This window comes from Rattus norvegicus, chromosome 4 (assembly GCF_036323735.1).
Source record: "Rattus norvegicus strain BN/NHsdMcwi chromosome 4, GRCr8, whole genome shotgun sequence".
In the NCBI taxonomy this organism is placed as follows: Eukaryota; Metazoa; Chordata; class Mammalia; order Rodentia; family Muridae; genus Rattus; species Rattus norvegicus.
The window spans coordinates 183886421-183914342 of record NC_086022.1 but is presented as its reverse complement, the minus strand read 5'-3'; the positions used below and the strand labels follow the sequence as shown (position 1 = coordinate 183914342).

The 27922-nt window shown below is 40.8% G+C and overlaps 2 protein-coding genes across 5 annotated transcripts in view; one reads left to right on the top strand and one right to left on the bottom strand.

Annotated features, from left to right (window-relative positions):
* Positions 1-27922, bottom strand: part of Etfbkmt (electron transfer flavoprotein subunit beta lysine methyltransferase) — a 65025-nt gene that overhangs the window by 22501 nt on the left and 14602 nt on the right. The window lies entirely within an intron of this gene.
* Positions 932-27874, top strand: Amn1 (antagonist of mitotic exit network 1 homolog). 2 transcript variants are annotated; one of them, NM_001008333.2, is made up of 7 exons: positions 932-1018; positions 5018-5150; positions 7621-7765; positions 19187-19404; positions 20434-20490; positions 22263-22374; positions 27384-27874. In NM_001008333.2, exons 1-7 carry the CDS (start codon positions 981-983, stop codon positions 27455-27457), a joined length of 777 nt encoding a protein of 258 aa, NP_001008334.2. In that variant the 5' UTR covers positions 932-980; the 3' UTR covers positions 27458-27874. The 2 variants fall into 2 exon arrangements, with proteins under 2 accessions (NP_001008334.2, XP_006237762.1); XM_006237700.3 differs by lacking the exon at positions 932-1018 and adding an exon at positions 1033-1597.

The following is a 27922-nucleotide window of genomic DNA, read 5'->3' as shown; positions in this document are numbered from 1 at the left end:
AAGCCCTAACATGTCTCATTCCTGAAATCATGCAAAACTGCACAGTTTAGCTCTTGCTTCAGGTATACTCAGTGGAGATAACTACTGCCGTCCTGTAAACCGTGTGTTTGACGTCGGTGGTGCCTGTATCTGTCTAGACACTTGATTTTCCTCATGGGATTCCTCATTGCAATGAAAGATCCCCGTTTGACATCAGTGCAGCCATCTCTTAAGTGTGAAAAACTTTAAGTTGGCCTCTGCTTAGCTAGATGCTAGACTATAGACCAGAAAGTACAGAAAGTACATTCCCATCTACTTTCCAGGAAGTCTGCCGGCCATAAGAACAGATGGTATAGATTGTGTCGTTCTGGGAACTACGGGGGGTGGGGGGGGACATCTGCCAAGTTAGATATCCTTGGTAACGAAATAGCTGTGCTGATATAGCTGTGACCTTGTAAGGTCTATATAAACTGTATATTTTTGCTGTCCGGGGCTCTTCACATCCCTCCTGCATGAGGACCGTGTCGAGCCCCAGTGCTATGGTATCCCGAGTTAACCTCTTGCTTTTGCATCAAGACATGAGTCCCGTGTGTTCGTGGGGTGGTGTCATTCTCAGGATTGGAGCAAGAGTCTCCTCCATTTGAGGGTCTTTCAGCAACAGCAAAAGCAAATGACCTGCCAGCAGCCTTTGCTTGGACAGCGACTTCAGGCAACGCTGGGGCAGGAGGAGCAGTAACTTGCAATGGCGGGCAGAAAGAACTACAAGTCCCAGGGGGCTTTGCCCCCGTTTTGGGTGCCCCTACATTTTGAGTGCCAGCTTGTTCTGCGCTGCCCTAAAAAGCTTCGCTGCGAGAGAGCTCCGGGCCTTCCTTTTCCGCTTTTAATGTGGTCACGCCTCGGGCCGACTCCCTGTGACGTCATTTGGATTTACCAGTCCTGCGCGACCGGAAGTTGTTTATGGAGGGCCGTAACTGCGGTCCAAGCTTAAGAGGGCTTCCGCGATGCCTTCGTCGCGAGTAGTCAGTCAACTTCTGGAACTGTGAGTCCTCCCCTGGCCAGCCCTCCTTCGTGTCCGCCCCAGCCCCCAGTCCTTTCCCTCACCTACTCATGTCCGGCTGGATCCTAGTCCTTGGCCCGGCCTTGCGCCTGGTCGCTGAGGACCGTGGTGCAGCGTGGGGCTGGTGGCTCCACCCGATGGATGGGCTCGGGTGTGCGCTGAGTATCTAGGCAGAACAAAAGAAACCTGGATCCGGGCTGGACAAACAAACCTCCGCTAATACCGGCGCGACTTGATAGCTTTGGAACCATGAACAGTAACTTATCTCTCCTGATACAGGAGAGCTTTCTAAAATTCGGGTAACAGCAGGGCATGGAGTTCACGCCTGTAGTCCCAGCCATCTGAAAACTGAAACAGGAAGATTGCCACAAATTCGAGGCTAACGGTGTAATGTTGTAAGACAAACACACCCAAGCCAATAAATAGAATCTTGAAAATTCGTGTATCAGTACCTATCTCAGGGATTCTTTGTGAGAATCAGCTTACTATATGTAAAACCTGAGCATGACAGCAAACACCGTTTGAGATGATCAAAAGTTCAAGGCCCTCTTCAGCTATATAGTGAGTTAGAGTCACGCCTCTGTGTTATTCGTTATTTCTATTTTTAAAAAAGAAAAACTCTAGGAACAAAAGCAGTAATGGTTTAAGATTGGAAGCCACAAAGACAGACTACTTGGGTTCCGTTGGTGAATCTAACAGTACATAAGCAAATGTTATTTCTTACCTAAGTTCCTGTGTTTTCTTCTGTATTGTTTTGTTGCTATTTATTTTTTTCCTTGAGACCATCTCATGTAGCCCATGCTGGCCTAGGACACACTGTGTAGCCAAGGATAAACTTCTGATCTTCCTGTTTCCATTTCCTGGATGTTGAGATTACAGACATACACTACTATTCCTAGTTTACCTAAACCTCCTGGGTACTAGGCATAATGCCAACTCACTTGCATCCTTTTTGTTTTGAGACAGAATCTTCTGGCACGGACTAACCTTGAACTTTTTTTTTTTTTTTAAGATTTATTATGTACACAGTGTTCTACCTGCATGTGTGCCTGAGGGTCAGAGGAGGGCACCAGATCTCATTACAGATGGTTGTGAGCCACTATGTGGTTGCTGGGAATTGAACTCAGGACCTCTGGAAGAGCAGTCAGTCCTCTTAACCTCTGAGCTGTCTCTCCAGCCTTACCTTGAACCCTTAGGCCTTCTGCCCCAGCCTTCCAAATGCTGAGATTACAGACTTGAGTTAGCACCAGCTTGTGTTTTGGCTTTGGTTTTCTGAGGACAGGGACTCAATGTAACTTAGCAGACCTCAGATTCATGTGGCAGAGAATGACCCTGAACGTTACAATCCTTCTTGCCTATGACCACAGAGTGCTGGAACTCCAAGTATGTCTGTGTACTTGTCTGTGTAGATAGAACTTAAAACCGACTTTCTAGAAAGCAATCTGACAATATTGTTACCATACCACAGAACAATATGGGTGCTTTTCTAAAGTGAAGTAACTAAGTGAGATGACCACTATGAAACTTGGAGCTGTTACAAAGAATGAAAATACTGAAATGCTTTGAAGGATTCTCATAAGAGATTGTTGAATGAAAAAGACAGTGGGTACTAAGAAGTGACTATCCTGGGATGTTGTTTAAGGGAAACTGAGACCTCCCTTCCCAAAACACCTATTATATGTTTGTGTGGGGTTGTGTTTGCAAGCAAAGGGGAAGGAAGAATATATCCTAGATTAACATAAGACACTAACAGAGTGTGCATAAGGTCAGAAAGGAAGATTGAAATAAGCAAAAAGGGAAAAGGGATTGTACTAAAAATGATCACAAGTATATGATTATTGTCATTCGTGAGATGTGTGTGTGTGTGTGTGTGTGTGTGTGTGTGTGTGTGTGGTTTGTAAACAGAATTTTGGGTTGCTTGACAAGTATGAGTTTCTCAGATGGCCAGAATTTGAGGCCATAAGACATGCTGGTTATGTTGCTTTAAAAGAGGCTAAAGAACTACCTATTCTGGTATATTGGCTTGTTTTGTGTGTTGACACACGCAGAGAAAGGAGCCTCAATTGAGGAAATGCCTCCATGAGATCCAGCTGTAAGGCATTTTCTCAATTAGTGATCTGGGGAGAAGGCCCAGGCCATTATTTGTGGTACCATCTCTCTAGGCTAGTGGTCCTGAGTTCTATAAGAAAGCAAGATGAGCAAGCCAGGGGAAGCAATCTAGTAAAGTGGCACTCCTCTGTGGCCTTTGTATCAGCCCTTGTCTCCAGGTTCCTGTATGAGTTCCAGTCCTGACTTTTTTTGGTGAAGAACAGCAGTGAAAAAGTGTAAGCTGAATAAACCCTTTCCTCCCCACCGTGCTTCTTGGTCTTGGTGTTACATTGCAGCGATAGAAACCCTGACTAAGACACCTGGTTTGTTGGCTTTTTTGTTTTTGTGGTGCTAAAGATCAAGACCAGGGCCTTACTGATCCTAGTACCACTAAGCTACATCCCCAGCAACCACTTTGGTTAAGTGGCATCTTTGTGTCTAGGAACCAAACAAACACATTAACAAGAAAAACAAAGCAAAACCCAGGTTTTTATTAATTTCTGCTTATGTGTTGGAGCTTTTTTGTTTTTGTTTTTTGTTTTTTGGGGGTTTTTTTTTGGTTTTTGGTTGTTGTTGTTGTTTTTGGTTTTTTTTTTTTTTTTTTGAGTGTTGGCTTTTTTTTTTTTTTTTCAGAGAAATGGCCAAAGTGGAAGGCTTTGACATTTCTGACAAAGAACAATAATGTGTAAAGGAATGGCAGGACAGAGAGGTGAGGGCTGGTTAGTAAGTTCTAGAGCTGACAGTGGGAGCTATAAGGAGAGGTATGAAGTTTGTATGCCCCAAGGCAACTACACTGCCCAAGCCCTAGGATTAAGGTTATTTCTGAACATTATTCAGGGAAGGAAGGCATGCTGTTCAGAGGGATTTCTATGGTTTGCTAGAGTAGGAAAGAATAGGTCAGAGAGCCCTTCCTGCAAGCTGCATTTATCCTCATAGTCAGTGCTTCAGGATGAAATCCTGGTTAAATTGTCCTCAGGTGCTTCAGGGCCTTATAGTTGTCGAAGCATCTGCATCTGATACACATCTGGTTAGGCTTCAACCCCGGACACAATGGCTGGAACATTATCTGTAGGGCACAGTGGGGGCTTGAACAAACATCACAGGGGCAGAACAGAACCCGTTACTCATTTACTCATGTCCGGTGACATCCGGAGGGTCAGTGAGTCTGCCCCAGTCCTCCTGCATTTTTAACCATCTGTTTTCCTGAGTCAGATCCCGTTGCTGAGTTTTGAGCTAGTTTAAAACTCTATCTCTCACATACCTGGGCTCCATGGTGGTCAGAAAAGGGCATAAGATCCCCTGGAACTAGAATTACAGATGGTTGTAAGCTGCTATGTGGATGCTGAGAATCAAACTCAGATCCTCTGGGAAAGCAGCCAGTGCTCGGAACCAGTGAGTTATCTTCCTAGTCCTGGTTTTCTGTTTTTGAGACAGTCTCATGTACCTCAGGTTAGTTTCTAACTCACTGAGAATAGCTGTGAACTCATAATTACCTATCATGCCCTTCTGAAAATATTTTTTAATAATGTTATCTTAGGATAACATGCCTGTTATCCTAGAATTGTAGAAGTAAAGCAGAAACACTAGGAATTCCAGGTCATTCTGGTCTGCAGTACAGTACGTTGGAAGCAAGCCCAGGCTGCCTGAGACTCTGTTTCAAAGCAAAATTTTAAAATATGTATTGGTAATGGGTTTACAGAGGGAAGTGGAAAAGGAAAATCCTATCATATGTAACTTTACAGAGGCAGTGACTATGAATCTCTTCAAGCTAACCTTGTAAATGTTAATAAAAATACTGTTTTATGAAAGACTAAGTGCTGACAAATAGTATTGATAAGTGTTAGCTACTAGTGCAGATACAGAGTAATTTTCTATATTCTCTTTGTATTCCAGATGTCTTCGGTGCCTAATAATCAATATTTCCAGATATATATCAGATATTAAATATCTGCCTCCCAACATTAAAGATAGACTGATTAAAATAATGAGCATGCGGGGTCGGATAACAGATTCCAATATAAATGAGGTAAGAATGTATAACTATAAAAGTTTATTTCACTGTTTAGCTTTAGTTTCAGATTTTTTTTTAACAGAAAAGGGGATATAGTGCAAATTATTAGTCATTTTAAAATATGACTTTGGCTTGAAAAGCCAGTGCTCACCCTTGAATGGGTACTATCTTCTTCTACCCTTCCTTGCTTTTCTCCTTCCCTCCCTTCCTCTCTCTCTACACCTAAATATACATTAAAACCTCGTTATTGTTGTCGTTGCTTTTGAGGCAGGGTCTCACTGCCCTGGATGGCCTTGAACTCACAGAGATCTGCCTACTTACAAATTGGGCTGTTATTTATTGGCCTCAAGGAAACACTGAACAGTAGCTCCCCAAAACAACAAATATGTGCTATCTGCCCCCAACAATTGGACAGTTGGACATGGAAGATTTTGTGTGTGATTCCAATACTCAGGAGTCAGAGGCAGATTCTAGGCCCATGTGGGTTATAAGGTGAGACTTTGTCTCAAAAAAGGTGAAAGTGGAGAGATGGCTCATCAGTTAAAAGTTCTTGCTACTTTCCCAGAGATGAGAGTTCAGTTCCCAGCATTCACATAAGGAGCCTTACAACTGCCTTTAACTCTGGTCCTTACGGATCTAGTGCCAGACTTTCTTAGTTACCCTCCCATATATTTTAAAAGAAAAAAAGAAAAACTTAAAAAGTTCTGATGAGGCCAGGCAGTGGCTCACCTTCAATTCCAGTATTCAGGAGGTAGAGGAAAGCAGATCCCTGTGAGTTTGAGGCCTGTATGGTCCAGATAATGAGTTCCAGGACAGCCAGGGCTATATTGAGATACCCTGGTTACAAAGCAACAATAAAAAGGCTCAATGGTATTTACTATAATCCCAGCATTTGGGAAGCTGAAGCAAGAGAATCACAGAGTTCAAGGGCTAGCCTTGTCTAAATAGTGAGTTTGAGGATAGCCTGAGTTACGTGAGAGTATATCAGAAAACCAATAAAGAAAGGCTGGGGTTCAGTCGGGGGGAAATGCTTGCCAGGCAAGCCTGATGTCCTGAATTCAGTCCCAGAAACTCACAGTACCAGAAAAGAATTGACTCTCTGGAGTTACCATCTGACCTCTGCACATACACTGTACATGTGTACACACAAGGATAATACCAATAGTATTAATAGTAATAATAATAAATTATGTTTAAACAAAAGACTGAAGTACATGTTATAAAGAAGTAATGTTAGGGCTGACTTGGTGGCACATGCCTTTAAATACAGCATTAAGAAAGCAGAGGCAAATGGGTCACTGTAAGTTGAGGGCAGTCCAGTCTACATAGAGAGAGCCAGACCGGCCTGGACTAGTATCCTGTAACTAAATATCTTGCCTATGATATCTAGTAGACAGGTATTGAAGACGCAAAAATTTACTCAGTGGCTAAAGAATGAGGAAGTGGTATTTTGCTCACAAACCAGCTTCTCCCGTGCAGGGATCTGAGTGTTAGATAGAGGACAGGAATCAGAGCAGGTAGAGGGGCTAATAAATATAATTTGGGGGAAATAAGCAAAGATCTTGAAGGGATTCAGGTACCACCTCTTTTTATCCCTTTTATGATCTGGAATTTCTGGTCATGGTAAGCATCTTTAGACTTAAGTGGATGTAAGGAAAGACTAGAGAACTCTCTAGGTCAGCATGTCAGCATGTAGAACTATGTAAGATTTAACCTAGAGATGAAGGCAACAAAGGAGACAGACGTAGTATGGAGACAAATGTCAAGTATTACGTTCCATTCCACTCACCCATCAGACATTTGTAAGATAGCAGTACTTGGCCAAATTCCTGCACCACACCTAGGTGACGCAATCCAGAGGCAGAGGTGTTATCTTTCTCATATTGCTCAGCTATGTGACCTCCAAAATTGGTGATATTTCATTCAACTAAGAGCTGGTGATGCTAGAATTGTTTAGGTTTTTCAGTAACAGCAAAGGAGAAATACATATCCTAAAGGGATTGGTTCCTCCTGTACAGACTGCCTAAGATCCGGTCATTTGACTGAGTGTCTCAGAGGATCAGGTTCCTTTGGGAACAATACCTGCTGAACAGAAGTATTTAGGTCCAATTGAGTGAGTCAGAAGATGCCAATACTGTGGCTGGCCAGGCAGGGGTCATTTCTCTGCTCCAGCTATTTTAACATTGAAGACTTTAGGGACGGAGTGCTGCATTTCCAGCTGGAAGCTACATGTTTGTTCTGTTTGTTTGTTTGTTTGTTTGTTTGTTTGTTTTTCCTGCTTTGTCTTCTCCACGGGGATTAAATCCTACATTCTTGGCTGTGTTTTCACCAGCCCCTTACCTACTATAGTCACCAGATCACTAATTAAGGATGGGATACATGTTTACAAAAAACTTTTAATTTGGGAGCCAGAGAGACTGCTTAGAGTTGAAAACACTTTTTTTTTTAATTTAATTTTTTTTTCAAAATCATTTATTTGTTACAGGTGTTACATCCTGAAGTCCAAAGACTAGATCTGAGGAGCTGTAATATCTCAGATGTGGCTCTCCAGCACCTGTGTAAGTGCAGAAAACTGAAGGCACTAAATCTAAAATCCTGCAGAGAACATAGAAATAGCATAACTTCAGAAGGTATGTTTACGATCACTGAGTACATGGGCAGGCCAATACTTAGCCCCTGATATTTTGTGGAGCAAAGAAGGAAAAAAATACCTTAGGAGAATATGAGGGCACCAGCAAGGGAGGGAGAGGGGAGAAGACAATACGAACAAGGCGTGTCTGAAAATGTTAAAACAAAACATTGTTTTGTATGTTAACTAAGTATTAAATAGAGAAAGAGATGGGGAAATATGGGCCAGGCATGGTGACATGGAACTGTAATTCCAGTACTCAAGGAGGCAGAAGCAAGAAGATCATTGCAAATTTGAGGCCAGCCTGGTCTACATAGTGAGTTTTACACCGGCCTGAGCCTACAGAGCAAGAGAATATGAAGAGTTAAAAAACTGAAGAAAAAAAAAAAGAATAAGAAAAGTGATCCAAGTTAGAATTCTTGTAGATAACCGTTTATGAAACGTGTTGTCACTGCCTTATATTTGAAATGGTACCGCTGTGTTAAAAACATTTTGCCTGTTATAGTAGATGACATGGCCAGTTGATATTTGGTTAAAGTTAAGGTTTTTGTTGCTAGCCAGGTATAATGACAAAAACCCATAATCCCTGTGTTTGGGAGGTAGAAGCAGGCAGATCAAGAGTTTAAGGTCAGCCTGTGCTACATGGCCAGTTTGAGGTCGGCCTGGAACAATGAAACCATCGCAAAAAGAAAACAAAAGTACTGCTTTGGTTTTTACAGTTGGTTTTAGAGTTTTGCCAGCTTGGTATTTACTGTGTAAACCAGTTTACCCTAGAACTCTTAGTAATCTTCTGTGTCAACTGCCAGTGTGGTTAAGCACTTTGCTATTTGTCTGTTTAAGCAGGATTTCACTATGTAGGCCTGGTTGGGCTCAAACTCACAGAGAAACGTTTGCCTTCTGCCTCCTGAGTGCTGGGAATAAAGGCTTATACCACCACTTTTCTGATGCAATATTATAACAGAAACAGTTGTCAGTTTACGAAGGGTGGGGTGGCTCCTATTGTAAACCCAACACTTGAAAGGTGAAGGCCTTGAGATGAAGAAGTAAAGTCATCCACAGCTCATATAGGATGTTATAGGATCTTATAGTCCAGGTGATCTACATGATTCCCTATCTCAAAACCAGAAAGAACAAGTTAGATAAACTAGTCAATCTCTACAAGACGTTCAATACCAAACCCAAAAATATTAAGGAGTGTGTGGCCAAAAAGATGGCTTAGCAGTTAAGAGCATTCACTAGTCTTGTAGAGGAACCAAGTTCTGTTCCAGCAAGCACATGGCTCCCATTCCAGAGAATCCAATACCCTCTTCTGGCCTCTTTGGGCACTACATACGTATGTTGTACAGGTGTACATGCAGGATAAACATCTATACACACAAAATTTTTTTAAATGTCTGTGGAGTGCCAGAGACCAGCTCCAACATTAATTTCAGTGATCCATGGAGGTGTGAGATTGGCAACTAACATGAAGCAGGCTCACACACGCACATACACACTCACACAGTAGGTGGACGTGACCATCAAGGCTGCAGCAACGCTTTTCTCTCTTAGTCCTTAGATACCTTTCAAATGCAATCCTTCAAGCAAGAAAAAAAATCACATTACAGTTACTTGTTTGTTTGTTTTTTTTTTTTTTTTCTTTTTTTCGGAGCTGGGGACCAAACCCAGGGCCTTGCGGTTGCTAGGCAAGCACTCTACCACTGAGCTAAATCCCCAACCCCCTACAGTTACTTGTTAATCATGAGTTTCAGTTACACATTATGATTACAAGTTTTATTTCTTTAAAAAACAGGTTATTCTAAATCCCACACCTGATTACTCAGCTTCCCATGTGGTCTCTTCCACAATACATATATATCCGCAAGCAATAGTTTTCCTGTTAAAAATTAACTGAATTTGGGGCTGGGGATTTAGCTCAGTGGTAGAGCGCTTACCTAGGAAGCGCAAGGCCCTGGGTTCAGTCCCTAGCTCCGAAAAAAAGAACCAAAAAAAAAAAAAAAATTAACTGAATTTGAGCAAGCCAAGTATTTTTAACTGCCAGTTTCTCTTGTACTGGCAGATAGCACTTTTCAGTTACCAGAAAAGAGATAAACATCATGTTATTTTAACTTAACACAATTCTTATTTTTCTAACATAGTTAACCATCTACCTATTCTTATATTGTTTTCATAGGAAAATAAATGTATAGTTAACTAGAGAACTTTGAGTCACAGGGTTTTGTTGTTATTGTTGTTGTTGTTTTGTTTTGTTTTGTTTTTTGAGACAACAGAGAAAGAAGAATTTATTCAGTCTACATACTGCGCAGCACTAAAACCTGAAGGAACACACCAAAACTCATCAGCAAATTTATACTTATAAAACTAGGAAAATCAGATTTGACAGTGGACATGGGAGCCCAGTCTTAACAGTGGGCACTGGAGCTCAGTTACTCTCTTTGATCATTAGCCTGTGCCCTGTGCGTGGAACTCTGGAGCCCTTAGCAACTGGGCTCACTTTGTTCTTGTTCACTGACTTTAGCAGATCTTTCATTAGGTGACTAAGAATGTGCTTTTCAATTTTTCTTATACCCTAGGTTTTCTGTTAGAAAGTATCTGGCAAAGCACTCTAGCCTGACTTAACTAATTGTAAATAAATGCACCTTGACCTAACTAACATTTTTAACTATACATATTTTTTAATTTTCTCAGAAGTCTTCAGCTAAATCATTAATCTGAGTGGCATTTGCTTTTTGAGAAATCACCACTATTGCTGTGCATTATGATTGCATTGCAGAGTGGGAAATTAGAAACCCTACCAAGGATATTCATTCAAAAACGACCTGGGTGGCCAAGGCAACAAGTGCCGTAAGGGCTAGCAGCTGCAAGGGGTCTTCAGGAAAGAGGACCCTCGGGCTTTGCCTCTCTGAGGTATACTCATGGTAGCTCTGCTAACTGGTGAGTTGTTTTCCTCAGGCTCCAATATTAACTGCAGCTCCTTCATGGCTGCTGTCAGTGCAGTACATGTTTTATATTCAAACTATTTTCTCAGAGTAATTACATAAAATGGTAGGTTTTTATATTTGATTACGTTCTTTTCTAGTATAGATTTCTTTTTAAAGATTTATTTGTTTATTTATTTAATACATGTGAGTAAACCGTTGCTGTCTTCAGACACAACAGAAGAGAGCACCCAATCCCATTACAGATGGTTGTGAGCCACCATGTGGTTGCTGGGAAGCGAACTCAGGACCTCTGAAAGAGCAGTCAATGCTCTTAACCACTGAGCCATCTCTCTAGCCCTAGATTATTTTCAATTTAGGATTTTAACTATTTTTTTCAGTTTAATAAAGAAGTACTTAGCTGGATATGGTAGCACACGCTTTAATCCCAACACTGAGATATCTGAGGCAGGAGGGCCTGAAGTTCCAGGCTGGTTTTGGCTGTGCAGTGAGACTATCCCAGAGAAGAGGAAGGCAGGAAGGAAGAAGAAGAACATAATTGCATAAGTAGGTTTCTGGATGACTGTTTGGCTAGTTGGCTTTATTTTCCAATCATTTTGGTTATCCATTTGGGATTTCACAATACTATAAACAAGTTTTGCATGTTTACATGAAGAATAACTCATTTAAAAAGAATTCTAAAACAGAAGCATAGCATTCTGATAGCAAATGAGTATATTTCTTTATACCAAGCAATTATCTTACTCTCCATATACTAGCTGGATTGTTTTTTTCACTTTTAATTTATTTCATTCAGTTTTTGGCTGTGTATATTCCTGTGGATGTCAGAGGACAGCTTGGGGAGATTGGTCCTCCTGGGGATTTGGCAATAAGAACCTTTGCATACTGAGCCATCTTGTCAGCCTCAGTTGGATTTCTTATCATTTAATTCAGTTCTGTCACTATCTACTTAGAGGTAATATCACATCCCATAGTTAAGTCTGCCTTGAAAGACTGTCTTCTGTTTGTAGGGCAAGCCCAAGTCCTGGCCTACAGTAGGTACTTGATTAACCAGCTATACAGAATTACTGTGTCTTAGTTAGGATTTCTCTTGCTGCAAAGGGACACCATGACCATGGCAATTCTTAAAAGAAAAAAGAAAAAAAATTAAAAAAATTTTAATTGGGGCTGGCTTACAGTTCAAAGGTTTAGCCTGTTGTCATCATGGTGGCATGTAGGCAGTCATGGTGCTGGAGCAGCTGCGAATTCTGTATCTCGATCCACAGACAGCAGGAGACAGTGAGCTAGTAAGCCTGGCTTGAGCTTCTGAGACCTCAAAGCCCACGCCCTAGTGACACACTTCCTTCAACAAAGCCACACCTATTCAAAAAGAAAAGCCCACCTCCTAATATGGCACTCCCTATAGACCTCTCAGGATCATTTTTATTCACATCACCACATCCCACAACTTGTTCCTTGTGTTATAGCAAAGATTCCTCCTCAGCTAGAGCCATCATTGTTTTAACTGACCCCACTCTCCTTTCCTACCCCTGCCATGAAAAGTCCCATGGGAAAATTCTGGAAACTTGGGGTCAAAATGCCCCGGCTAACTGCATGTTTTTGGCTTCTGTTAAACTGCTTGCTTGCTTCACTTCCCTTGCAACTGCCAACCAGGATATAGTTTTTCTCTGATTTTTGTTTTTCCTTTTAAAGCTCCCTGCAATATATTCAAGGCTGCTCAATGAGAACTGTTTCTCTCCAGCTAAATAAAGACTTTCAAATGTGGACTTTGGTGGTACTAAATGGTGTTTGGGTTTTAGCCCTGGAACACTCCTTAGGAATTAATAACTTGTCACAGTGGCTCACAGAACTCATGTACTTTGCTTTGTTCTAATCCACGTGAGAAAGTTACAGACCATCACTAGTATAAGGCCAAGTAATCATTCTTTATTTAAGCCAGAGTAGGCTCTTGTCGTGAAGGGTTCTCAGGCAAAGTTCAAGGACGCTGCATTTATAAGTACAAAGACCACAGTAACATCATTGGTAGGTATAGGTTAGGAGACCCTTCTAACATCTGTTTTGGCAGAGCACAGTAGTTATTGTGGTTTTACATTCAGAGGTTACTTTGGTTGTACATCTGGGTTATGGTTGGTCATAGAAAATGTGCTGCCAAGGTAGGTATAGTTGTTCAAGGAGGTGACTTTGCAGTGGGAGGAGCACCTCAACAGACACAAAGTAGAGTCAAGGTAAGATCAGGACAAGATACTTCAGCATATGTTTACTGGGTGATTGCAAATGGTATTTATAAAAGACACTGATGGTCAGACACACAAAAAGAACATAGGGGAGAACTCTAGATGGGTCCCCAGGGTAGGAGCTTTTGCCCCCGTAAAATGGTAGTGCTAGGTCAGTAGCCCACCCAGCTCTGGCCAGCCCCAGAAATCTAGAATTTGCCACCCACCCCAAATTACCAATTAAGGAAATGAGTAATGATGAAAACCAGAGAAAAGACACTAAATCAGTGTGCATTGGAAAGATGAGCAGGTGAAGAGGTCTAATAATCCTAAATTCATCATTCAGGAACTGACACAAGCTTTAGGCTTAAGTAGAGAAAGAATTAGGGCAGGATAGCAAGGCATGTGCCTAATTAAGCAGTTCTAGTCAAGGTGTGGTTCTACCTATCAGTGATCACTGACCAATTCTGCCCTGGTACCAAAGGGTAGTTGAATAGTTAATTCTGCTATATATAGCCTAAGGGAATCAAATTTCCTATAATGTGGTTATTTCTGCTACAGGGTGAAGCCTCACCTTTATGAGTAATTCTCCTATTTTCACATAGTTGGCCCTCTGAGGTTAGGTTTGTCCTTACAGATGCCTGTAAGTTTAGAGGAATTGCTTACTGTACTTTCAGCCAGTATTTCAAGTGAGTCAGAGTCAAGTGTTTACAGATTCTTGGCTTCTTAGCCACAGAATTAGGAGGGAAAAAGGGATTCACACAGATTTGCAAAAGAAGTAAGATAATTTTCTTTAGAATGAAATTAAAGTTCAGACTGTAGAGGGATATACTCTCAAGATTGACTGTCAACCACACAAGAGTATTTAAGGACCCTACACTACAGCCTTGCGTTTCTTTTTACAGAGTTGCAAAGGAAAGTTCCTAGAAAGAGTCACACTTACACTGAATCTTCTGTGACTTGACTGATTAGAACTTCAGGGATTGTGCAAAGGTTGGAATGTTGTATGTATGTCCAAAGATGTACATGTATGTCTCTCTTAGTAAGAGGGCATTTGTTGCCTCCTCTGTGTGTGATCTAAAGATAAATCCTTGGTTCCGACAATCAAAAGACTGCCCACAGATAGTATCTGAGACCTAGAGGGCTAATTTCCTTTCTCTTCTGTAACTTGCCTGCATAACGTACCCACCAATGTATTTGTAAAGTGTCCAGAGAAAAGCCTGGTCTACAAGCAAGTTTCAGGACAGCCAGCACTACACAGAAAAACCCTGTCTCAAAACACACATGCATGCACACACATGCGAGAAAAGAAAAGAAACCCCACTCTTTTTAAAATATTAAACTTTGGAGTTATTGGTTACATAGCCAAAGATAATTAACTGACACAGTTGGGTTTGTAGATGGTACAGTGTTGTATGACACTATTCCTGGAAAGATATAAGCATCTATTTATTCTAAATAGGGAACCAATGATAAACCAAAGTAAGGACACCACAAAAGCTCAACATGGTAAAGCAAAGAGCTTTACTAGGGTTACTTACAGGAGCAAAAATGATGCAAAGGCAGCTGCATCACGAAAGCCCAACCCAGCATATGAAACAGTTCACAAAAGCTGGGCACCTAGAACACACTTCACAGCCTACATTTAGCTCAAGTTGGAAAGTGTCCTTTCCAGGTAGCTCAGTTGGCCTGAGGTTGCCAGGACTCTTCCAAGCAACTCACTGGTCTCTGCTTCTTCCAGGAAATGAGGCTACTCTTGAAACCTAGTAGTCTAGATTGTCCAATTTCCGGGACCTCATGAGTTTAAGAAGCTTTTCTGCAAGGTGGAATGTTTTAGCCTCCTCTTATAATGAGCCAGTATGCCACCAGGTCCTCCCTTGTGAGAATAGCTGAGAAGAAATGGCTCCTAGGCCATTTCCTGAGGACACAAAGACAAATGACTCCAGGAAAAGGCACATCCTGACTACAGGAGGTTATGTAGGCCAGGAGGGCAGCCAGAGTAGGGTAAACAAGGTTCCCATGGCAACATGGACCTGTCAGAGGGCTCCCCAGAACCAAATTCTTAATCCTGAATTCACCAGCTGCTTTGGAGCCCTTGAATGTCTTGCTTCTGGATAGAGATCACCCTGCATTCTGGGCTGGCCTTTCCTCACTGGCTTCTTGGGGCTTCCTTGTCAGTACTGTGACCTCCCACTCACAACCATCTCAAGCTTATTCCTCTGCCAGCTTTGTATCTATTGAAGAGACAAAAAGCAACCAGACCGATTCCATCTTGTTCTCTAACCTCTATTTTAAGTTGCTGTCCTTGGAGATAAGCTGATGTCCTTAGAGTGATGCGGCCCCCACCCTTGGGCTCTGGAAAGAGACTACCAAGTGTTCCCAGCTGTCAAAAATAGGCAGAACAGCTGGGGATTTAGCTCAGTGGTAGAGCGCTTACCTAGGAAGCGCAAGGCCCTGGGTTCGGTCCCCAGCTCCGAAAAAAAAGAACCAAAAAAAAAAAAAAATAGGCAGACCAGCTGTGGTCAACTTATAGAGGAAAGACTGATCACAATAACAAGATAAGTTAAGAAAACATAAATCATTCCCAGGACAAGATGCCCCCTTTTAGATGTATGGTCTCTCCCTGTGGTCTGAATAAATGGTATCATTTTAAAAGTTAACATTTCTTTACCCAATCATGTACCACCAAGGCTTGAAAGCCCCAGCTTACAATTTTTTCCTATATAAACCCTAAGCCCCTAGACCCGAGAGTCACTTTCCTAACCTGTTACACAGGGAGGGTTATGACCTAAGTCCAAACTCGGAATAAATACTCTCTTGAACTTTTATCAGAGTTGTGGTCCCTGGTGGTCTCTTAGGGGTCTGGTGAACTGGACATAACACTGAGTTTGGCAGAGCAGACCAATGTCATTGCCAGCCATGGAGAATGCAGTGGACTGCCCCTTCCTCCACAGTGCTGAACAATACCAGCTTCTCCCTCCTTTGACTAAAGACACAGCCCAGAGGACAGGAAACCCTGGCAGGGCAAGACTGTAGAAATGGCCCTTGGAAAACTGGTGGCAAGAGAAGATGCCATCTGGGGCATTTTGGCGATATCCTGCCACTTGGCCCCACTGCAGAGAGTGATCTTTCCCAGATGCTGGTTCTCCTTGCCACCCAGCTCCAGGTACCACGTAGATGTCCTGGCTGTGGGAGTTGAAGCATAGCAGCTGTCCATTCCTGGCTACAGGCTCCGTGCCAGAACACAGGAATCAGATGGGCCCCATAATGACACAGCCCAAGAACCTCAGATTCTAAGACTGAAGGAGTCAGGGGCAGATGGCAGAAAACCAAGCTTCGTCCTGACAGAAATGCCTTTGAGATCATCTGTTGCCAGAATGGCCTATGCTGTGCCCACAAGGCCAGTGAACATATGGTTGCCCTGGCTGCCTAAGCCACGTGCCAACAACGAGCATTTCTAGCAGTGTCTAGCCCCACAAGGAAGCCATTTGTCCGGATGTTTGGACACAATATTGGGCAGTCCCAGAAGCTTGTCTGGCTTCCTGCCTAGGCATGTGAATACTAGCAGTGTGGCCTGGGCCAGGAATTTGTGTCCTTCTTTGTAAAAGGCTAGTCATTTAAACCAGAGGCCACTGAGAACCACGTGGTGAAAAGGAAGTGGTGGTTTGAATAAGAATGGCCTCCACAGGTTCATATATGTGAATATTTGGTTCCCAATTAGTAAACTGTTAGGATTAGGAGGAAGTGTGCCACTGGGGGTAGACTTTGAGGTTTCAAAAACCCCCGGTCTTAATCTCTTTGCCCATGTTTGTGGATCAAGATGCAGGCTCTCAGCCACTGCTCCTGTACTGTGCCTACTGCCCACTGCCTTGTTCCCTACCATGATGGTCATGGACTCACCCTCTGAAATTGTAAGCAAGCTCCCAATTAAATGCTTTTTTTTTTAATGTGTTCTGATTCATGATTTTCTTAGTTCTATTACTATAACAATATCATGTTAACTTGGGATATGGAATCAGGGATAACTTGAACCAGTGCTCCAGATCCATCATCATTCATAGAGTATAGTATCTCTTACCAATTGAGTTAAGAGTAGTGTTTTTGCATCAATAGGGTCTAAGGGAGGCCTGATTACTAAGGAGCATAGTTGAGGTGGTTCTCTGTTTTGATTGATAGATTAAGTGATGTATCTATTTTGCCTATTGTACATGTCTCTTCCCATAAGTCCCTTCTGTACCCAATTATGCATAGGCACAAAATGGTAAATAGAGGATTCTTTCTGAAATTTTACAAAAGGACACAATTTTGCCTTATAGTGGTGCACCCAAAACGAATTCATCCTGAATTCTACTCTTTGTACCTGGGTAATTGGAAATATGCTGTTACTGGAGTCTTGGAGAGGATCTATACTATTTTTCCGAGATGGGAGACAAAGTAGCCTGAAGAAGGTGGGAGGTTGATGGAGTTCTGAGGTTGCTAGATGTATATGTGCATAATATATGTAAATGAAGGAACCAGGCTGCCAAGTACATTATTATAAGAGGAAGATGTGTATATAATCAAATCCAAATAGAGTCCCAGGCTAAACTATATTTCCTATGTTGCCTGCCTCAAAAGTAAAAACTATAGGCATAAAACAAGGGTAACAATGTCAAGCTTATGTCCTGCCTTTGGCTGTCTTGTCAGACAAGTGAAGAGGCCATCCTTTTTAACAAAAGCTGTTTCTAAGTGTCTGTTACAGCTGACTAGAAAAACAAGTCTATCTTCATAGGTGTCTTAACAGGGCTGTTCCTTTGGATTTGTCCTCTGCTGCTTTCCCCCTTTGTTGTTCCATTCCTCTCATTCTTCTGCTGAAAATATGTAAATTGCCAAACTTCTCTTTAGAGCTGTAGAACCTAAAATATCTAGCCTTTATAACGTTCTTCCTTCGTTTTTAGCTAGCAGCTATGAAACTTAACATGATGATTGTTTTAAGACAAGAAGCCAATCATGGTGACTCACATTGGTAATTCTAGCACTCCAGAAGTTGAGGTGGGGTGATCATTGTGAGTTCAAGGCCAGCCTGGACTACATAGTGAGTCCCTCTCTGAAGAAAGAGGAAGAGATGGGAGATAAGTGAATATATAAATAAAAGAGGGGCTGGGGATTTAGCTCAGTGGTAGAGCGCTTACCTAGGAAGCACAAGGCCCTGGGTTCGGTCCCCAGCTCCGAAAAAAAGAACCAAAAAAAAAAAAAAAAAAAAAAAAGAAATAGTTTACAAAAAGTCCAAGTCCATTCTGGCCAGAGAAAAGAAAAGGAGTCATGGGCTGTGCATGATGGCACACTCCCATCTACAGCACATGGCCTTCCAAGAAAAGCTGATGAATCCCACTCTCCCTGTACAGGAAAACTCCCTCTTGACTTCTTACTTCATCTCTGAATTCTTTGCCAATGACAGGAACTGGGAAATAGCTAGCAAAAGGCTTCATCTGGTCCTTTTACCTCTAAGATCTCCCTCCCTTACCCTCACAGCTAACAAAAATGCTGCCTCCATAAATCTACTTTTCTTTCCTCTACACCTTGTCCTGGTATACTTGGCCTGTTGTGGGATGGAACTCTGAAACTGACTAACTTACAATTGGTGATTGTTAGGATGAAAAACAGTCTATAGCTCCCTGGTAAAGCATCTGCCTATTTTATATGATGCAAAATAATAACCTCACTTGAAGGAGATAAGAAAATAGTTTATTCTGAACCATATATCGATAGCCTAGGATATAGATTCAAATTTCCCAGAAAAAAGTATTCCAAACTAAAAAGAACTGTAACAACTTTTTAAAATATAAAACAAAAGTAACCATAAAGCCTTGCACCCTGTAATTACATTGGTGGGGGCAAATCATAGCTAGTTTAAGGTAAAGCAAGGAAACTGACAATTAGACTTACTGTCTCACTGCATTTTTAGTGCAATAATTAGTACAGTGGAGTCTGGGTCTATTCTTTCAAGGTAGGTATGTCTAACATGTATCCACAGAGGTTACCTAACAGAATATCAGGTCAAGAACAAAAAGGGTTGCTTTCTAAAGGACTGAGGTAGCCTTTCTAAAGCAGCCTCTGGTATATGTTTCTACAGGCTTCCACTAAGCCTCCTATGATTATATCTCATAAAGAAAGTCCTTGTCCCTCTGAGGCGTGAAGAAATTCTTTCCTGATAATTCTTTGGGTATTTTTAATTTTGTAATGCACATTTATAACCACATAGTTCACTGATAGTATTGTGTTTCCTCCCAGGAATAAAAGCTGTGGCTTCATCCTGTTCAGACCTTCATGAAATTTCTTTGAAAGGATGTTGCAGTGTCACTGATGAAGGGGTCCTTGCTCTTGCACTCAATTGTCAGCTGCTGAAGATCATTGATTTGGGTGGCTGCTTAAGTATTACTGATGAGTCCTTACATGCATTAGGGAAAAACTGCCCATTTTTGCAGTGTGTTGACTTTTCAACTACTCAGGTAAATGAGATATAAACTTAACACAACTTATATGCTGTCTCAATTATTATCCTTGACTAATCAGAATATCATAATTAGTTCTTTTGCTATTGTTGAAATTGTTGATGATCTTGATGGTATGAGAATGATTTTTCAAGAATGCTTCTTAAAACTTGCCTTCACAGATAAAACATTTGCCCAATTTTTGCCAAGTTAATTATATGCTTTGAGATCATTTAAAACTTTTTACTGTGTATTCAGTTTGTTTAAATATAACTTACCTTTAAGAAAAACATGATCAATCTTACTATACTTTGAACTCTCCATATAATTTTTATGTGTGTGGATACACTGTTGCTGCTTCAGACACACCAGAAGAGGGCATCAGATCCCATTACAGATGGTTGTGAGCCACCATGTGGTTGTGGGAATTGAACTCGGGTCTTCTGGAAGAGCAGTCAGTGCTCTTTTTTTTTTTTGGGGGGGGGGGTCTTTTTTTTCGGAGCTGGGGACCGAACCCAGGGCCTTGCGCTTCCTAGGTAAGCGCTCTACCACTGAGCTAAATCCCCAGCCCCCATATAATTTTTAAAAGCTAAGCTGAACACATAGCTTTGATCTCAAACCATATTCTTTATTTTTCATTCATATCCAACCAGTCCATGACCCTGACTCAGAATAATGTGTATGTCTCCCCCGTAACCTCTCCATGTCCCTAACTCAGAGCAGTGTGTTTGTGTGTAAGGTATAGTGTGATTTGTGGGTTTTGCTTGCTGTTCTGGGTGAATGGGTCAGATAAAGCATTTCTTCCCTTGTAAACTTCTGTAAAGGATTAATACAGCATTCATTCCTTTCCTACATCATTCTGCTTTTCAATAAACAGAAAGTATGGTCCTTTGTTAGGGGCATTGAGCTTACTCTTGGTTAATAGGAAGAATATATGACTAAAAGATATGCTTGCTGAATGGGAGGCAGTTACTGTTCATGATTAATGTACTTTAGAAAACTCTTTCATCTCCATCACAGGATATATTTCTTTTCCCTTTTGTTTAGGTCTCTGACAATGGTGTGGTTGCACTTGTTAGTGGACCGTGTGCCAAACAATTAGAGGTAATTTTGAAACATTTATGAATATATTAAATTTTATCCTCAGGAAAAAAGTATTATTATTGGTAGGCAAAGTGCCAGCAAACATCTTTGTATACTTGGTTCTCTCCTTCCACCTTTACTTGAGCTTTAAAGAATTTAAGTCTTCAGGTATGCATGGCAGGCCTCTGTACCTGCTGAGATGTCCTTTTCCTCTGGCCTTTGTATCTTCTGGGGGTGTTTGTTTAATTTTGCTTTGCTGTATATTTTGAACCTAAACTGGCCTTGAACTTGTAGCACTCTGCCTGCCTCAGTCTCCTCATTGTTAGAATTACAGTGAGTACACCGCCATACCCAGCTTTTCATCTTTTATCTTTTTTTCCTTTTAAAAAAAAAAAATGTGTGTGTGTGTTCCAGGTATGGTGGCTCATGTGCTTTAACCCCTGCACAGGCAGATCTCTGTGAGTCCAAGGCCAGCCTGGTTTATACAGTAAGTTCTAGACCAGCCAGCGTGATATGGTGAAATGCTGTCTAAAACAAACCAAAAAACTTATTTTTATTTTGTGTGAATGGATGTTTTGCCTACATATGTACCTGTGCACCACATGCATGACTGATGCGTGAGGGGTGCAGAAGAGGGCGCCAGATCCCCTAGAACTGGAGTTAGACAGTTGTGAGCCAGCACAGGTTGCTGTGACACACTCAAGTCCTCTGGAAGAGTAGCCAGATGTCACTGAGCTGTCTCTTCAGCCCCTTTCATTCTTCTTAAAATTTATGTATTGTTTGTATACATGCATATCACAGAACATGTGTGGAAGTCAGAGCACAGCTTTACATAGTTCTATCTTTCCACCTTTACATGGGAATGAAAGTCAGGTCAAGAACTTTTACCTACTGATCCATTTTCCCAGCCTCTATTTTTAACCAGTCCTGGTTTCCATGGGTTTGTTTGTTTTGTGGGTTGATAGGTTTTTTTTAATTTTATTTTTATAAAAGAAAGATATTTATTTCTCAGTTATATAGATTGAGAAGTCCAATATCTATGTCTTAGCATCCGCTAAGAAATTAGGTCTCATGGTGCCCAGGCTGGCCTTGAACTTGCTTTGTAATGGAGGTTGGCATTGACCTTATTTCAAAACCCAAACATGTTTCTTCACTGAGCACTTTCTCTCTCACTCTTGTCCCCTATCCCCACACCCACCTTCTGCCATGAAATGGTATAGCAGATTTTTTAAAATAAGTAGATACTTCGTTCTGATGTAACCCACATGAGAAAGTTAAAATACATGCTTATTAGGCCAACTAAGTGCTGTAAAAAAGTCCTTTACTGGCCGACAACCAATATTAGGCTAGTGCTTCATAGAGACTCTGGGTCCTGAAACTCAGGGACACAGAGTTTTTAAAGACAAAAACCACAATGACATCAATGTCAGATGAAGGTCAGAATGACCCTACATTTGCTTTGGCAGAACATGACAATTATTTCAGTCATTATATAACAATTTATTTTTATTTATATCATTATCAGTTACTTTAATTTATATAAACTTTTGGTTAATACATTGAATCATGGTCAGAGTCTTGGAAAATCCCAAATATGTTGTCAAGGCAGACATAGCTGTTGGTGGGGCAGAGGGCTGAGAAATGTCTAAGCAGACACAAAGTGGAGTCAGTATCAGATGGTACCTTAGTCACATTAGTTCTTTTTAATATAAAATTTCTTTCCAAACTTTTTTGTGCTGTTATTATAGATCTATAGATTTTAAATTTTTTCTTTCATTTTCTTTTCTACATAGGAGATTAACATGGGCTACTGTATAAATCTAACTGATAAGGCTGTTGAAGCTGCCCTGACTGCCTGTCCTCAAATATGTATACTTCTTTTCCATGGCTGCCCCCTGATAACAGGTCAGTCTAACAGGTTGCTTATATTTAAGCTTGACTTCCTCTTTTACCAACTGTAGAACTTTAAGAAAATTCATTACTCCTTTAGTTCTATTATTCATTGTACTTGTCGGTAAAATGATACAGTGCCACACCTTCTTCATAGGCTTATTCATAGTGATTATCTGATCTACTTTGGATCTCAAAGCAGGTAGTAGTCATGGTAACAATGCTAGTAATGATGGTGGTAAGATTCAGTGTTAACCTACAAAAGGATGATGCCAACAATGATCGCAGTCATAGTGTTAACATGATCCTTTATACAGACAAGAAACATCAAGTTTGGCAGGACATGGTGGTGCACGCCTTAATTAATCTTAGCTCTCCGGAGGCAGAGGCAGGCAGATCTTTGAGTTCAAGGCTAGCCTAGTCTACAAAGTGAGTTCAGGACATCCAGGGTGATACAGAGAAACCCTGTCTTGGAAAACAAACAAAACAACAACCAAAAAAATGTCAAGTTTATTGTATTATATCTATTAAATAACACTAAATAACCAGTTGGCTGCCATTTACTCAAAAATGTAGAAATCGAGTCTAAAAAACGATTTAATTTATGCATCACGACTCATCCTTGTAATCCCAACCCTCATAAGGCACAGGTAGAGTGAATGGCTTCTTGTTCAAGGTTAGCTGCAGCCACATAGTAAATGCTAAGGTGATCTGGGCTACAAACACCATTTCAAATACCACCACAACACAGACTTTACCCACTGAGAGCTGAGGACATAGCTCAGCACGTAAAGCTCCTGCCGAACAAGAATTAGGCACAGAGTCTTCAGGGGGTCTCCCCTGTCATCTGATCCATACACTCTGGAAGAATTCCAAAGCCTCATCTCCTTTCCTCTTAACACAGATGCAGAGCCTCTCTCCCAAAATAGCATGCCCTTGGTCCAGTAACGAGTAATCATTAAAGGTATAGATTAGTTTAATTTAGTAGCTTGACCTCTCTCACAAAGGATTTATAATATCATAAATACTTCCAAACTTAATAATCTCCTTCATTTTGATAATTAAAACTATTTGAAGCAATCTAAACAATTATTATTATCCATTGAGACAGTGTTTCTTTACTACCTCCTGCCCTGATCTATATGAGATCAAGGCTAAAGTTTCTACTATCTGTCTGAGATAAGGACTTTCTCCTTATCTCCTGCTCCTGACCTACAGTTTGATCAAAAGCCTCTATTCATCTCTGTATTTAACTTGCATTAAATTCCCTTCTTCTTACTGTATAAGCCTATTTCCAGGCTCTAAATTTGTCATACCAGGCTAATTAACCCCAGAAATTCCTTGTAAACCATGTTCAAAAACCTGAGAATTTCCCTGGCAAGACTTTTTCAACTTTTTTTAATGTCTTTTTTTTTTTTTCACTTATTTTATTCTGTCTCCATGCCTTCGGTTCCTACATTTGATCATTTGATATCAAAGGCCTGGATTTCTTTATTCCATGTATACTTAAAAAGCACTTAATTATTATATTCCTTTCTATTCTTAAAAACAATTAAATCAAATTTCATTCATCTCTACTCTTTATCTGGTTGTGAGCAGCAATGCAGCTTGCATTGTCTGCCTCTGCCTTTTGAGTAGCTTGTCTCTTTGCACACCAGGGGCTCCCAGTGCCTCTGAGCCCAGTCTCTTTGTACCAGTTCCAAACCCCAGGGAACAAATCCCCATGTGCCTCAGGCAAAATCTGTAGCCTGCTAAGAAGCCAATTCTCCCAAACTCCTAATCTAAGTCATGGTGCATGTTTTCTATCTGAGAATCTCTAAATAATTTTTAATAGTGGATACAAGCCTACCAAGTTGCATGCCATCTATAGTGGTAATTTTTTAAACAGCTCTAACCTTCTAGCAGATGGTCATGTGCTTCACATGGACCACCCCACATGCTCTGGATCTCAGATGGAGAAGCACATATACACTGCCTTTACATTTGTATGTGCCTTAGCTAGCTCAATGGCTAGGCCACTCTTGCTACCCCGGACCCAATCAGGGAAGTGGGCCCTGGCTGCTTCACTGGCTCTTACAAGGCAGGATGCCTCTCCGGTTCCCCAAGTCCAGTCTCTGCTTCCCCATAATGGCGATTCTCCTTCCTGTCCTGCATTTTTTAATCCCCCTTCAGGAATGCTCAAAGTCCTCCCTTTGTCCCCCTGCCCAGCCCTTGGTCGCTGGCTCTTTATTGATCAATCAAAAAACCAACCGTTGGCAGTGCCCCACAGCAGACATGCGAATTCCCATGTGAGCACAAATCAAATCCTCATAGCGGATGATAACGGATTTAAGGGCAGCCAATAAAGTAATTCAACCAGTGAGTCCTTTACAGCCTAGACTTCCTTACCATCTTTGTTACCAAAACCATGGCTGTAATAATAATTGAAAGATTGTTTTTTCCTCAATACCCTTGCATGAGAAAGACAGGGAAAGGTTTGCTTTCTCAGTACCTACTTTGTTTCTGGAACAAGTTGGCATTTTTCCAGTAACTGAATCCAATCTAAAGGCAAGTTAAACATTAAATAAAGTCTAAAAGTAAAATGGGGTTTGTAATGTTAAACAGAGCCCTTCACAGATCCCACCTGTAATCCTAGCTTATAAACAGGAGGTAGAGATAGAAAAATCCCTGGAGCAAATTGATTAGACAAATGAGCTTTAAGGTCAGATACATAAGGTGGAGAGCAATTAGAAAGACACCCATGTCAACTGTAGGCTTCCATACACATCCGCCTACACACACACACACACACCCCTCACCACGCACATACATACAACAACAAAAAAAATCAGACTAGCCATTGAGTTCTGTATGCACTTGACCTATATACTGAATAAGCAAAGGTGCTTATGAAGTAACTCTTATTTCCCTTTTACAGAACTACCATCATTATGGTTATGATTGAGTCTAGGCTAGTCCAGAACTCTAGGCCTGGAGTAAAGGAGTAGAGTGTGTTCCTGTAATCCTCTCAGTTTGAGGATCTGCTCTTTGGCCATCCTGTTTCCAGCAGAGTTAGGCTTTCTATGTGATGTGACGACAGTTCTACAGCAGTTCCCTTCTGTCTGTGAAAAATCTCTGCTTAGACAGTAAATGTCTCAACATCATGGTCCTCTCTGAGATTCCTGGACAGCACAATGTGCCTCTTGAGCTTCAAGGACACATCACATTCTCCAAGGGAACTCCAAGGGAGTCATTCTTTTGTTTGTTTTGGTTTTTTGAGATGGGGTTTCTCTGTATAGCCCTGGCTGTCCTGGACTCTCTTATAGACCATGCCAGCTTTGAATTCACAGAAATCCACCTGCCTCTGCCTATGCCTCTCAAATGCTGGGATTAAAGGTGTGAGCCACTATTGCTGGGCTACAGTCCTTTTTAATGGACTTGAGATGGAAAAAAAAATTTTTTTTTCAATATTCTTACTAATACTCCAATCACAGCATTCCCAAAAGAAATCCTTTCTTTGATTTCTAATTTTTTAAAGACTTATTTTGTTTATTTATACACATACACACACACACACACACACACACACACACACACACACACACACACACACACACACAGTAGCTGTCTTCAGACACACCAGAAGAGGGCATCTGATCTCATTACTGATGGTTGTGAACCACTGTGTGGTTGCTAGGATTTGAACTCAGGACCTCTGGAAGAGCAGCCAGTGTGCTCTTAATCACTGAGCCATCTCTCCATCCATTAGTATGCCAATGCCCTCAGAATCGAGAGAGGGTATTGGATCCCCTGGAATTGGAGTTACAGGCATTAGTAAACTACCCAGCAGATAAACTCAAGTTCTAAAAAGAACATCAAATACTCATATCTATTCGGATATCTCTCCAGCTCCCTATTTGAATACTTTCATATTTTAAAACAGATGAAGTGCTATGGATTCTAATATGAACAGGTTGGCTGGCATCAAATTTTGAAGTGAAGTAGTTTGTGGACCAGACACTTCTTGTCCTGGAACTTTAGCTGAAATAGCTGAAATACTATGATCTTCTGTTTGTGTAAGGATAGCTTCCATACACCTTACAAAATTTACCTCTGCTAGTTTTACCTTACAAATCATTCTGACTACCTTCTGAAAATAATCACATATTTATTAATATTAATATTTATGAATCCCCCATTAATAAAAACCAACTCAGGAAAAAATTAGACAGTCAATGAGAAAATGAATCTTAAGCCAAAGCTTAATATTTATTTTATGTTCACGTGCTATGATAGGCATGTGAAGGTTAGAAGACAGCTTGCTGGAGTTGGTTCTCTCTTTGCACCATATGAGTTTAGGGATCAAACTCTGAGAGGCTTGGTGACACGCACATTTACTCATTGAGTCATCTCACTGGCCCAAACAGTTTGAAATAAATACCACACAAAGTAGAGAAATATCCAATTACATGACAACCTTTGTATAGTAAAATTTTGTTTAAAGTTAAAAAAAAAACAAACAAATGAAATAAATACTGTAACACGTAAAGCTAATGAAAGTTTTTAAAGCACTACCCAAGAGGTGGAGGAAAGTGCAGACTTTCCAGAAAGACATTTTTTTCAAGGCTCAGTCTCAAACAATTTCGTAGCCTCTGCTGATTTAACCCAAACAAAGCAAAGGCTTTGCTACACTTCACTCAAAGCCAGACACGAGGGCTTTGGCTTACATCTCTGCCACCAGAGATATTTCATGTTGTTTTTGAGCCTTCCAATAACCCTGTAGTAGTTATCACCACACCAATTTTTGCAGGGTTTTTTTTTTTTTTTCCTTTGTGCTAAGACAGTATCTCATATAGCCCAGGCTAGTCTCTTATTTGCTATGAGTTGGGTCTGTCTTAAATCCCTGACTCTCATTCCTAATATCTATACCTCCTAAGTATTGGTATTGCAGGCATACTCTGAGCTTACACCTAGTTTATATATGAAAAACACTAAATATATTTGATTATTGTAAATTAATATAGTGTCGTTGTTCTCTTTTATAGATCATTCACGAGAAGTCTTGGAGCAACTAATAGGATCAAGAAAACTAAAGCAAGTGACTTGGTCTGTTTACTGATCTTTACTAAGGCTGATCCCAGGACCTTGCCCAGGATGTACGCTATACATACTTGTTTTTTTACTTAATTTAACACCAATTTATTGTTTTATTGTCCTAGTTAAGCTGTGACTTTCAGAGAATCTCCTCAATCTTAATGTAAATGTTTGTGCTTTAAAGTTAACAGACTCAACATTTTAACACTTCTATTATCCCATATTTGTTTGAGCCATTTTTTTAAATGGTGATTCTGACATGAACTGTACTTGATGGAGAGGGGGCTGAGTTTCTTTCTTTAATAACAAGTTTCAAATTACGTATTGTAGGCTTAGATTTTTCAAAACCTACTTTAATAAGGGTTCTTAAATATTTCAGCCTCCCTTCTAGCCCATGAGAGGAAGTGGAAAAGAAAGGTTAATAAAAAGCTGTTTTGAAATAGTTCTTTGTGTCTATTCTAGTCTTTGTTGTCAGCAACAGTTCAGCATC

Coding starts and splice junctions, on each gene's coding strand:
- Amn1 (NM_001008333.2), top strand. CDS start 981: ATGCCTTCGTCGCGAGTAGTCAGTCAACTTCTGGAACT. Junction 1,019..5,017: donor GTCAGTCAACTTCTGGAACT/GTGAGTCCTCCC, acceptor TTTGTATTCCAG/ATGTCTTCGGTGCCTAATAA. Junction 5,151..7,620: donor CAGATTCCAATATAAATGAG/GTAAGAATGTAT, acceptor TATTTGTTACAG/GTGTTACATCCTGAAGTCCA.